This window comes from Chelonoidis abingdonii, chromosome 11 (genome assembly GCF_003597395.2).
Source record: "Chelonoidis abingdonii isolate Lonesome George chromosome 11, CheloAbing_2.0, whole genome shotgun sequence".
Classification (NCBI taxonomy): domain Eukaryota; kingdom Metazoa; phylum Chordata; order Testudines; family Testudinidae; genus Chelonoidis; species Chelonoidis abingdonii.
In genome coordinates this window covers 60026768-60039910 of record NC_133779.1, presented here as the reverse complement: position 1 = coordinate 60039910, position 13143 = coordinate 60026768, and the positions used below count along the sequence as shown (strand labels likewise).

The window sequence follows — 13143 nt, the reverse complement described above, 5'->3', positions numbered from 1 at the left end:
GGTCTGAAACATTCCTTAACCTGGGAGGTAACGTGTCCGATCCTTTCGGGGTAGTAGAACCTTTTCTTTTATATGATGAAATGAGATTTACAAAAATGTTCATCATATTTGACATGGGGACCTGATGGGGCCTGAGGTCGGATCACTTGAAGGGAACTGTGTTGTTTGGACTCCTGAGTAACCAGTGAGGTAATAAAGAAGCTGTTTTATGCTGGCTGGTAAATCTAAGTATTGGAATATCCACCCTCTTTTGGGGGTTTGGCTGCCCCATCCTTTGCAGTTCACCCTACTTGAGTGACCAAATTAGAGGATTGGGCCAAAAGAAACCTGATGAGGTTCAACAAGGAAAAGTGCAGAGTCCTGCACTAAGGATGGAAGAATCCCACTCACTGTTACCAACTAGGGACTGAATGGCTAGGAAGCAGTTCTGTAAAAAAGGACCTAGCGGTTACAGTGGACAAGAAGCTGGATATGAATCAGCAGTGTGCCCTTGTTGCCAAGAAGGCTAACGGCATTTGGGGCTGTATAAGTAGGGGCATTGCCAGCAAATCAAGGGATGTGATCATATCCCTCTATTTGACATTGGTGAGGACTCATCTGGAGCACTGTGTCCAGTTTTGGGCCTCACACTACAAGAAGGATGTGGAAAAATTGGAAAGAGTCCAGCGGAGGGAACAAAATGATTAGGGGGCTGGAGCACATGACTTACGAGGAGAGGCTGAGGGAACTGGGTTTGTTTAGTCTGCAGAAGAGAAGAGTGAGGGGGATTTGATAGCAGCCTTCAACTACCTGAAGGGGGGTTCCAAAGAGGATGGAGCTAGACTGTTCTCAGTGGTGGCAGATGACAGAACAAGGAGTAATGGTCTCAAGTTGCAGTGGGGGAGGTCTAGGTTGGATATTAGGAAAAACTTTTTCCCTAGGAGGGTGGTGAAGCACTGGAATGGGTTCCCTAGGAGGTGGTGGAATCTCCATCCTTAGAAGTTTTTAAGGTCAGACTGGGATGATTTAGTCGGGGATTAGTCCTGCTTTGAGCAGGGGGTTGGACTAGGTACCTCATGAGGTCCCTTCCGACCCTGATATTCTATGATTCTATGGCCGTAGGTGGCCCCCACTAGGACCACAGTCACAGGGTCACACCAGGGTTTTAAATGGTGAGTGATCTAGAACCCATGTACTTCTAGACTGAACTAGAAACTATTGAGTTATTGAGCATTTGCGATCTGGGACATGCAGAGTTCTAAGAAACAGTCAGGAATCCATAACCCATTAGATAACATCAGGGTTTTAAAGCATGATTGACTTAGAACCCGTTCAACCAATCATAAAACTAGAACATACAGAGAAATTGTGGTTTTTAGATGAGATAAAACAGGTTGGGAGCTCATGAAGCTATAGGACAAAACAGGAAGCTAGAAGATAGAGGGCTACATCGGGAGTTTAAAGGGGGAGATATCTAGAACCCACACTGTTAAGAACAAATTGCTAATTTAGAACATATGAAATCATGCCAGAGGCTTGAAGGGGGATGAACTAGAACCCATGGTGTTCTAGACTCAGCCAAGAACCATTCTGATTTTTGTGAAAGCATCAAGAAATCTGGAATCTGTGACATTTCAGAACATGACATGATTCTAGAACCTGCAGCATCACACCAGACTTTCTGGTGCCGGGAGAGCTAGAGGCCATTAAGCTCTACATCAATTAATCTAGAACCCTGGGTTCTAAGCTCCCTGACCCTGAATCCAGAGGCCCCGTAACTTGCTCAGACAGCTCCAATTTGCCAGCTACCACCCCAGAGCTCTCATGAGAGATAGCACCATTGCCGCTGAGGTCTTCAGCAAAAGTCTCCCGAAGCAGAGCAAGCAGGGATGTCTTGAGCACCTGCTGGAAGCTCCGCCCCACGAAGAGGTAGAAGACAGGGGTGAAGCAGGTGTTGAAGCAGCTGGTGAGCGTGTAAATGATCAGGATGGAGTCCAACTCCCACCCATCTTTGAAGAACTTCAAGCCATGGTAAAGGTGGTAGGGCAGCCAGCTGAGGAAGAAGGAAACTACCGCAGCGACCATGACTTTGAAGGGCTTCCTGCTTCGCGCCAAACTCTTCTCCTTCATTTCCAGCCCCATGCAGCCATAGCATCCTGCGATGGTGCAGAAGGGCAGCAGGAAGCCCAGCAGAAACCGGACCACGAAGACGGCCAGGTGGACCCGTCTTCCCAGGTCCTGCAGCTCGGCTCCATTCCAGACTCCGGAGAGGGTGTAATTGTTGGTGCAGGTGATTCTTCCCCCATCCACCACCCGGGTCTCCCGGAAAGCCAGGTAGGGAGCACTGAGGGCTAAGGAGACCAGCCACACGCCCACGACCAGCTTCCTGACCCAGGGCACGGTACGGTGATGCCGGCACCAGATGGGACGGTGAGTGAGGATGTAGCGGTCCAGGCTGATGAGGGTGAGAAGGAAGACAGAGGTGAACATGCCCACGGAGATGCAGGCATTCAGGAGCTTGCACATGGCCGTGCCGAAGACCCAATGGAAACCCAGGAGGACGTAGATGGCAAAGAAGGGGATCAGCAGGGTGAGGAGGAGGTAAGAGGAGACCAGGTGAAGGAACCAGAGGGTGGTCACCGTCCTCCTCATCTTCAGTCCCAGCACCCACAGGTACAGCCCGTTCCCCACCATACCCACCAGGAAAGTGGTGAAGAGCAACACAGCTGTGGCCAAGTGAGTGGTGCTCACAGCTGCTGGGATCTGGCTGGAATTCTCCCCAGTGGTTGGTTGAAGAGTCATGTTGCCTCGGTCCATGGTGCCCTGGGGAGAGACAGGAGAGGGATTAGAAGGGACGACAAAGAAGGGGGAAAGGGAAAGTGGAAGACAAGGAAGGGAGAAATACCAGAGAGGGTTAGGAACATTGGACAGGACTTCTCTGAGCACCCTTTGGTCCTCCAGACTATCCAGGCTGGGTATTCTCAGATCAACAGGAATATGGCCAGTGGAACTCACTGCTACAAGACAGAGCTACGGGTCACCTCTTGATCTGAGCATTCTGTGCCCAGGATTTTTGCAATATCCTCATCAGCACCCTTGTATGACCCTTTCCTTCCTAAGTGAGAGCAAAGACTCTGGAGTAATAGGGAAATGGAGGGACCCAGTTGGACACGTCAGTGATTTATCACCAGGAATTTCAAAACAGATCTGGTTCCTTTTCACGAATGTAACGCAATTTTTTTTGTTGTCAATGAAAAACGTGGAAACTGGATTTTTTTCAGGTTTTGGAAACTGACGGGGAGAAAAAAATTTGGGAGTTTCAGTAAATGTTTTGGAGGGTGGATAAAAAATGGCAGTTTTGGTAAGAAAAAATGTGGGATTTGAGTCATATGTTCAGTTTTTCTAAACCGTTTTAAGCCCAAATGCTCGGGTTTTGAAAACAGATTTTTGGTAAGGGAAAAATACCCAATCAGGTTCCAATAACTGTCTTTGGGGTTTGATTCAAAACTGTCAGTTTTGATGAAAACCATTCAGAGGCTTCATAAAAGTCTTGAGTTTTCAGAAAAACAGCTTTTAGCCCAAGCTTTGATTTTTGAAAACTGGTTTTTTGGGGGAAAAACAGTGATTTTTACATTTTAAAAAATCCAGTTTTCAGGCTGGCTGTTTGGTTAAAAATAGAACAAGGTTAAAGATTTTTTAAAAACCAATTCTTTTTAAATTGCAAACTCAACACTTTTACTCCCCAAATTTAAGTTTGTACATTTTAGATCAGAGGTTAGGAAACACTTTCTAACTTTCAAGGGGGAGACGCTCTGGAATTGGCTTCCAGGGGTGCTTTTGGGATCCCCATCTCTGGAGGGTTTTAAGAACAGCCAGACAAACACTTGGTGGCTTTTCCGGAAGATGCTCTTGGCAAACACAAGGGATTGGGCTCAGTACAGGGGAGTTAATGGAGAGCCCCTCGCCTGGGCTGTGCCGGAGACAAGACTGGAACGATCCAGGGGCCCGTCTGGGTTCCAGACGGACAGATTTATGAATTAGCAGCGGCAGGAGGCTGAGAATTCAGAGTAACTTTGCCCTCACGTCAGAGCCCTCTCCACTGCGTTCCCTTCTCGCTGGGGATAAATGTGTTTGACACCTGGCCAGCCAGATCCCCAGCACAGACCTGAGCGTGATTGGCACATGTGAGGCTCGGCAGGCTGGGGGCAGGCAACGGGAAGGGGAACTGCCGTCTGGCTGATGCAGAAAACCTCAAAGCTGAAGTGGTTTCACAAATGCACACGTCTAACCCAGCGGGAGAAAGTGCCGAGCTTCTGTGCCTGGACGGGGCTTTCCACCTGGCAGCCTTAGGCCTGCTTAAGGGCTGGGACTCAAGACGCCTGGGTTCTATTCCTGCCTTTGGGAGTGGGGTCTAGTGGTTAGAGCAGTGGGAGCTGGGTTCTATTCCTGCCTTTGGAAGTGGGGTCTAGTAGCTAAAGCTGGAACACTCAAAGAGCAAGAAAAACTGCTCAATGGGCCCATCTACCCTGGTGTCCTGTCTCTAGCAAAGCCCAGCTGCTTCCAAGGAAAGAACAAGACAACTCCTAGGCAAGGCCACATTCTAGCCCCAGGTATTTTTAGTAAAAATCATGGACAGGTCCCGGAGAGTAAACAAAAATTCAGGGCCTGTGACCTGTCCCTGACTTTTACTATATACCCTTAACTAAAACTTGGCCCAGGAGGCGTGGGGGTGGGGACACAGGTGCTCAGGGGGTGGTCCAGGACCACCACTGGTGTTGGGAGGGTGGGGGCACAGAGCCCAGGACCCCTTCAAGTGCTGGGGGGTGGAGTTGGTGGGGCAGCCAGGGGGCTCTGTGTGCTGCTCCTACAAGTGCCGACTCCACAGTTCCCATTGGCCAAGAACCGCAGCCAATGGGAGCTGCAGGGGCAGTGCCTGCGGCCGTAGGTAGCACGCTGAGCTCCCTGGCCCCTCCACCTAGAAGCTGCAGGGACATGCCAGTGGGAGCTGGGGAGCCCCCCCACCCCAGGTAAGCACCACCCCGCACCCCAACCACCTGCCCCAGCCCTGACCCCCCACCTAAACTGTTGCTGCCGGCCCCTGAGCCTGCACTGGTGGCTGCAGAAGTGAAGGAGGTCACGGAAAGTCACAGAATCCCTGACCTCTGGGACAGCCACGCAGCCTTACTCACAGGACCACCTCTTGCTTTCTTCTGCGCTGTGATCGGCAATGAGTTTCCTGTGGCCCTGAGTCCCCCAGGCCACCGCTTTAATTCCAGGCCTTCTCTGTTGTCTGACCCAACATCCTCCCCTTTGGCCGAGCAACTGGCCATGGCAGCATCCAGTGGCAAGGTGTTCCACAGGTCGATGGTCTCAGCATTGGATTTGACTGGTGTCAGATTTGCTGTTTGTCAATCACCCCCCACCCCCACCCCAGCCCTTCCTGCTTCGGTCACGGATTTGATGCAGGGGAGGGAGGTGAGGCTGGGAGTCCGGACTCCTGGGTTCTATTTCTGTTCTGCTCATCCCATCTGACCTCCTGCATAGCCCGGGCCAGAGAACCAGGGATTCCTCCGTCCAGCCCATAGCTGATGGTTGAGCAATAGCGGCACTTGCAGCAAGAGACACCTGCTCTCGATGGACGGCTCAACGATGGAGACTCTGCCCAGTCCCTGGGACCGTCACTCCAAGGATCTGTTTCCTTCCCTGGGGAAAATCTGCCCCTTATTTCCAGTCTCGACTCGTGTGGCCTCACCCCCCCAGCTGTCAGCTCCTGCTCTGCCTGTCCTGGCTGGGCTAACCAGCCCTCTGCTCCCCAAAATCTCCTCCCTAGGGAGATGCTGACTGACTGGGATCAAGTCCCCCCTGAACCGTCTCTGGAGAAACTCCACAGATCGAGCTCCTGCCGCAGGTTTTCCAGCCCTCGGATCGTCCCCGTCGCTCTTCTCTGACCCCCTCTGATGTCCTGTTTGACGTGCATGCCCCCAGAGCTGGGCGCAGTCTCCAGTCATGGTGTCCCCCATGCTGTATCCAGAGAGGACCACATCTCCCGGCTCCCACTCGCCCTCTGTACCACAGCATTGCCTGGGGAGCTCATGGGCCGTCGGTGCCCCAGGACTCCTGGGTCCTTCTCCACTGGGGGATGGGGGGGGAATCAGCCTTCTTGGAGCCATGAGACATGGGTGGGGGGTTTCACTCCCACCCTGGCACCAGGCCTTTCTTTGCTTCCCTCTCCGTTCCTCCCCCCCCCACCCCCGCCCCAACCCAGTCCGCCCATCTCTCTCCAGGGCTTGGGCCTTTCCCACCACCCACCCAGGAACCTGCCGGCTGGACTCACCTGCAGCCGGGCGGTGGGAGATCAGGGCCCTTGGATCCGTCTGTCCTGTCCCTGCCAGACCCAGCTCCGCAGCTGCAGCCCCACGCGAGGCCTGGGGAGATGTGAGGCAGCGAGGAACCGGAATCCAGGTTCCCCCTTTGCCTGGAACTTGAAATTGAAAGTGTGCTAAGGGGCCGGCAGGGGCAGGGCTATGGCTAGGAAACATCTGGCCTGGGCTCCTGGGCTGGGGGGTCCTTTAAACGGACAGCAAGAGGGAATGGGCTTGGTTCTGGCAGGTATGCCGTGTAATGCGCCCCCCCTCACCCCCCGATCCCGACCCACAGCCCTGGCTAGCCCAGCCTGGGTCCACCCCCCAGCTCTGCCAGAGCCCCTCACTCCTGACCCACAGCCCTGGCTAGCCCAGCCTGGGTCCACCCCCCAGCTCTGCCGGTGTCCCTCACTCCTGACCCGCAGCCCCCTGATATTTCTGCAGGGGTACCGGAGCCTGTGATCTGAGAGGCAATCTCTGAGTATCACTGTGCAAGGGCTCAGTGTGTTTATATCCCCGTGTGCTATAGATCTAGGGGTGTGTGTGTGAGAGAGAGAGAGAGAGAGAAACACACTCACAACCCCCGAGCCCATGAGCCCTCCCCTCCGCAAGTCCAATCCCCCTAGGGCTTCCAGTCGAGATGAAATCAGCGCAGCCACGCTCCCAATTATTCCTGCTTGTTTCTATTTGCTGTTTGTGGGTAATAAACGTAATTGAATTGAGCTCCGCAAGGGGAGACAGAATGGCTCTGAGCTGGCAGGGAGGGGTGGGCTGGGAGCCAGGACTCCTGGGTTCTGTCCCTGGCTCTGGGAGGAGAGTGGGGTCTAGTGGTTAAAGCAAGGGGGTGGAAGCCAGGTCTCCTGCATTCTATCCCCAACTTTGGGAGAGGAGTGGGGCCTAGTGGTGGAAGCTGGGTGTCAGGACTCCTGGGTTCCCTTTGAGGCTCCTTGTGTGATCTGCAGCAATTGCTTCCCTTTTCTGTGCCTCAGTTTCCTCAACTCTAAAAGCGGGGGAGGCCCTGCCTGGTGACTGAGCCCCCCGAGCTGCCAGGAGGCTGAGACCTATTTCTCATCTGGACCAGACAAATGGTCAGGGCCGAAACCTGTGGCTGGGAAACTGAACACACATCATGGCTATTATGGGAACAAAACCTTGTGAAACTGCTGCACAGAGCTGAGGCTAGAACCCAGGAGACCTGTCTCCTCTAACCACTAGCCCCCACTCCCCTCCCATTTCCCAGTGCTGTTGTGTACCCTGTGGATGGGGGTCTGTTTTCCCAAGACGGTTGGGTTCCTGTTGGGGATCTCAGGGGCCCAGCTCCGCCACCAGGCTTGATGTAACAGACACACCGGGGAGAGCTTAGAGTTACTGGGGTGGTTAAGCTAGAAAAGGAAGTGGCGACGCTTCCATTAATTCCTTCATCAAGGGACTTACCATGAACATGGCAGCGAAACAAGACTCCTCACTTCTCTTTAGCTCTAACTACTAGACTCCACCTCATTCCCAAAGCTCAGGAATGAACCCAGGTGTCCTGACTCCCAACCCTTCCCTGCACTAACCCACTAGACCCTCCTTCCCTCCCAAAGCCAGGCTAGAACCCAGGAGTCCTGGCTCCCTGCCCCGCCCCCCCCCCATGGGTAACTGACTTCCCCTTACAGCAGGGCAGCTGATTACCCTGCCTCCATCATTAGCCCTGTTGCCATGGTAATAAATGTTATTAACGGTCACAAAATCACCAAACTCCTTTACTAAATCCAGCCACAGAACTGGACTCTGACCCACTGCAGCTGCTGGGAGGGACATGGGATCTAAGGGTTGGGGGGGCTGGGAGCCAGGACTCCTGGGTTCTCTCCCTGGCTCCGGGAGGGGAGTGGGAGTTGGTGGGTTAGACCAGGGGGGCCTGGAAGCCAAGACTCCTGCGGTCTTTCCCTGGCTCTGGGAGGGGAATGGGGGCTAGTGGTTAGAGAAGGGGTGGGGTGGGAGCCAGGCCTTGTAGCTTCTATCTCAGCCCCAGGAGGGGAGAGGAAAGGAGTGGGGTCTAGGAGCTGGGACTCCTGGGTTCTATCCCTGGTCCTGGGAGGGGAGTGGGGTTTAGGAGCCAGGACTCCTGGGTTCTACTGCTGTCTCTTCTACAAACTTTGCCTGTGACCTTGGCAGATCACAGCATCACTCTGTGTCTGACAAAGTGGGTATTCACTCACAAAAGCTCATGCTCCAATATGTCTGTTAGCCTTTAAGGAGCCACAGGACTCATTGTTGCTTTATTACAGATCCAGACTAACATGGCTACTCTGATACTCAGCACCACTCTGTGCATCATTCTGTGCCTCGGTTTCCCCACCCATAAAGCAGGGAGCATACTCCTGCCTGTTTCTACTGGGGGGCTGGTTCTCGCTGAGTCTGAGCAGCACCCTGCAGAGGGGCCCCGATCTCAGCTGGGGCAGGGTCTGTCTCTGGCCCAGTGGGACCACAAGGCCCAATCCTGTTGGCAGGACTACCGTAATACCCCTACTAAACAGGACAGCTAAAATCTTCCAGCCTGCATCCTTCTGGGAAATATTCGTCCCTCAACAGGGTGTAGAAGTTGCCCTTCTTGAGGATCCCCTGCCCACTCCCCATGCACCTCAGGAGGCACAATTAAACCCCAGGTAATTAGCACCCCCCCCCATGTAGGCAGAGTTAGAGCAGAACAGTCAATATGCTCCCCTGACAGTCAGCCCTTGGGTGGTGGGGGCTCTCCCCTGGCAGTCAGGGCTGGCCCCCATGCCCTGGGGGGCACTGTACTGCAGTGGGGGGGCTGCTCCTTGAGGGACCAGACTGGTGGTGGTGGGAGGCTGGGGGGGACAGTGGGGGTCTCCCCCAGCCTCTGGATGATGGGGGCTCTCCCCTGGCAGTCAGGGCTGCCCCCATGCCCTGGGGGGGCGCTGCACTGCAGTGGGGGGGCTGCTCCTTGAGGGGCCGGATTGGGGGGGCAGGAGGGGACAGTGGGGGTCTCCCCCAGCCCCTGTGACGCTGGGGCTGGCGATGGGGGGAGAGGGGCTGCGGGGGGGATCCCAGGTGCGGGGAGCTCCCCCCTGGCCCCGCCCCCCAGCAGTGCTGCAGTAACAAAGGACGCCTCATCAATCAGCGCCCCCTCCCACACCTGGCTGCTCCCCTCTCCCATTGGTCCACTCCCCGGGCTTCATTTGCGTGCCTGGCGCCGCCCCTCCGGCTCCTGGCCCCTGATTGGTCGCTCCCCCTCGATCGCTGTTAACATTCCATCCATCCCCCCCCAGCACACGTCACCCCCCCCCGCGGCCTCCCACCCCGCGCAGCCCCGATCTGACACCCGCCGGGGGCTCGCCGGTCCCCGTCCCGTCCGCCCCGCATCCCCGGGGCGCGGGAGCCGCCGCCGCGATGCCCGCGGGGCGCCCTGGCCGCAGCCGCTGCTTCTGCAGGCTGGGCGCTCCTGCTCTGCCGAGGTTAAGCCGGGCATGCCTGGCCCGGGGGGGCTGGGGGGGAGGGGGCGTGTGGCCCGCTGCCGCCCCCTGCCGGAGGGGCTGAGCCCGCGGGGTGGGGGTGGGGGGGGTGTACACACCTCGGGGTGTGCCCCTGGGTGCACAATTCGCTGTGGGTGTGAAACACGAGGATGCACCATTTGATCTGCGTGTGTGAGAGAGAGACACTAGGATGCACAATTTGGGGGGGGTGTGTGTGTGTGTGTGAGAGAGAGAGAGGCACTAGCATGCACAATTTGGCGTGCGCCTCTGGGGTGCACAATTTGCTCTCTGTGTGTCCCAGACACGGGGACCCACAATTTTCTCTCTTAGCCTGCATTTTTCCAAGGGGGGGTGCACGGTTTGATCTGGGTATACACAATCTGGTGTGTGTGTGTGTGTGTGTGTGTGTGTGTGTGTGTGTGTGTCCCTGCTGCCTCCTGCTGGAGAGGATGAGCCCTGCTCAGTGTGTGCGCGCACCTCTGGAATGCACAATTTTTATTTCTGGGTATGTGTATCTGTTGTAGTGTGTGTGTATCTTCGGGATGCACAATTTGATCTGTGTGTGTTTCATCGGAATACAGAATTTAACACTGAGACACAAATTTGATCTCTCTGTGTTTTGCCACTGGAATAATGATATTTTATCTTCATGTCCATTTATATCTCCAGTAGACAGAATTTGTGTGTGTGTTCACACTACCAGAATATTGACTAATTATCTATCACTATGCGTATGTACCTCTGGAATAGGCAGTTTGCATCTATCACCATCTATCACTGGCATACGCAATGTGTGTGTGTGTGTGTACACGCTGAAATAGAATTTTATAGTGTTTGTGTTTCTCTGAAATAATCGAATTTTCTCCTCTGTGTGTGTGTGTGTCTCTGGAATACAGAATCCCCCCGTCTCCCCCTCTCTCTGTACCTCTTGGAATACAAACTATTTCCTCTGCGAGTGTGTCTGTGTGGACATGCATGTACCGCATGTGGGAGTGGGTGACTGTGCCGTGGGGACGACGGGGACGCAGCCCTCTAGCTGTGGAAGGGGATGGAAAGGGATGTGTGGCTCTAGCTGTGGAAGGGGACGGAAAGGGATGTGTGGCTCGGGTGATGGATAGAAGGAGAGAATGATACGGGAAGAGGGAGACAGCATGGACCCTGGTGTATGGCCCTGGAAGAAAAGGAGGGATAAGTAGAGATGTTAGATCCATAGATAGACATGTGGGTGGAGATGGGTGGCTAGGTGGGGGTGTGAGCATAGAAAGCTGGATGGGTGGATAGATAGATAGATAGGGGTCTTGGGGGAATGGGTGGATGGATAGATTAAGGGCTGTGGGGAGGAGGTGCATATGGGGTTAGATAGATGGATGGCTAGAGGGGTGGGAGATGGGGGATGGATGGATAGCGGGATGTGTATGGGGTTAGATAGATGGAAGGGGGATGAATGGATGGATAGAAGGTTGTGGTGGGATGGATGGATAGAGAGGTGTGTACTGGGATAGATGGGGAGTGGATGGATAGAGGGATGGGGGATAAATGGACGGATAGAGGGCTGTGGGGGGGATGGGTGAATAGAGCGGTGCATATGGGGTTAGACAGATGGAGGGGAGATGGAGGGATAGATGGATAGAAGGCTGCGGGGGGATGAGTGGATAGAGAGGTGCATATGGGGATAGATGGATGGGGAAATGGATGGATGGATAGAGGGGTGGGGGATGGGTAGATAGAGGGCTGTTGGGGGATGGGTAGAGGTGCGTACGGGGTTAGCTGGGGGATAGAGGGGTGGGGGATGAGGGGATAGAGAGGTGCGTATGGGGATAGATGGATGGGGGAATGGATGGATGGATAGAGGGGTGGGAGATGGGTAGATAGAGGGCTGTTGGGATGGGTAGAGAGGTGTGTATGGGGTTAGATAGATGGGGGATAGAGGGGTGGGGAATGAGGGGATAGAGAGGTGCGTATGGGGATCGATGGATGGGGGAATGAATGGATGGATGGATAGAGGGGTGGGAGATGGGTAGATAGAGGGCTGTTGGGGGGGATGGGTAGAGAGGTGCGTACGGGGTTAGATAGATGGGGATAGAGGGATGGGGGATGAGGGGATAGAGAGGTGCATATGGCATTAGGGAATGAGCGGATGAATGGATAGAAGGCTGTGGGAGATGCGGGGATGGATGGATAGAGGGTTGGGGTCTGGGAGGATGGATAGAAGGCGGTGGGGGATGGGTAGGGAGATGAATACAAGGTTATAGATGAGGGGATAGAGGGGTGAGGGATGGGAGGATGGATGGATAGAAGGCTTTGGGGGGATGGGATAGAGGGGTGCCTATGGGGATAGATAGATGGGGGGATGGATGGAGGGGGGGATGGATAGAAGGCTGTGGAGGGGATGGATAGAGAGGTGTGTATGGAGTCAGATGGGGGATGGGAGGATAAAGTGTTGGGGAATGGATGGATAGAAGCTGTGGGGCGATGGGGAGAGGTGCATAGGGGTTAGATAGATGGGGGATAGAAGGGTGGGGGATGAAGGGATAGAGAGGTGCATATGGCGATAGGTAGATGGAGGGGGCGGGGTGGGGGATGACTGGACCGATGGATAGAAGGCTGTGGGGAGGAATGGGGGGATAGAGAGGTGGATACAGGGTTAGTTAGATGGGGGATTGGGGGATGGGAGGATAGAGGAGTGGGGGATGGGTAGAGAGGTGCGTACGGGGTTAGATGGGGGGGATAGAGGGGTGGGGAATGGGGGGATAGAGAGGTGCATACAGGGTTAGATGGATGGATAGAGGGTTGGGGGATGAGGGGATAGAGGGGTGGGGGATGGGTAGAGAAGTGTGTACGGGGTTGGATGGATGGATAGAGGGTTGGGGGATGGGTAGAGAGGTGCGTATGGGGTTAGATAGATGGGGATAGAGGGGTGGGGATGGGCAGAGAGGTGCGTACGGGGTTAGATGGATGGGGGAATGGGGGGATAGATAGGTGCGTACGGGATTAGATAGATGGGAGATAGAGGGGTGGGGGATGGGTAGAGAGATGCATAGGGATGGCGGATAGGGGGTGGGAGATGGGTAGAGAGGTGCCTACGGGGTTAGATGGATGGGGGATAGAGGGGTGGAGGATGGGTAGAGAGGTACGTACGGTGTTAGATAGATGAGGGGATAGAGGGGTGGGGAATGGGGGAATAGAGAGGTGCATTTGGGGTTGGATGGATGGGGGGATAGAGGGGTGGGGGATGGGTAGAGAGGTGTGTAAGGGGTTAGATGGATGGGGAAATGGGGATAGAGAGGTGTGTACGGGGTTAGATAGATGAGGGGATAGAGGGG

At 54.8% G+C, this 13143-nt stretch overlaps 2 protein-coding genes across 2 annotated transcripts in view; one reads left to right on the top strand and one right to left on the bottom strand.

Moving 5' to 3' along the window:
* Nucleotides 1-1701: 1701 nt before the first annotated feature.
* On the bottom strand, nucleotides 1702-2814 carry LOC116838240 (putative G-protein coupled receptor 33). The gene has a single exon (XM_032803295.2). The coding sequence runs from the start codon at nucleotides 2794-2796 to the stop codon at nucleotides 1702-1704; it is 1095 nt and encodes a 364-aa protein (XP_032659186.1). The 5' UTR covers nucleotides 2797-2814.
* Nucleotides 2815-6569: 3755 nt separating this feature from the next.
* The window catches only part of IGLON5 (IgLON family member 5), a 39502-nt gene continuing 32928 nt past the window's right edge, over nucleotides 6570-13143 (top strand). Inside the window, exons 1-2 of the mRNA XM_075070695.1 lie at nucleotides 6570-6588; nucleotides 9779-9802. Of these exons, the coding sequence (XP_074926796.1) occupies nucleotides 6570-6588; nucleotides 9779-9802 (43 nt within the window). The remainder of the gene's footprint in view (nucleotides 6589-9778; nucleotides 9803-13143) is intronic.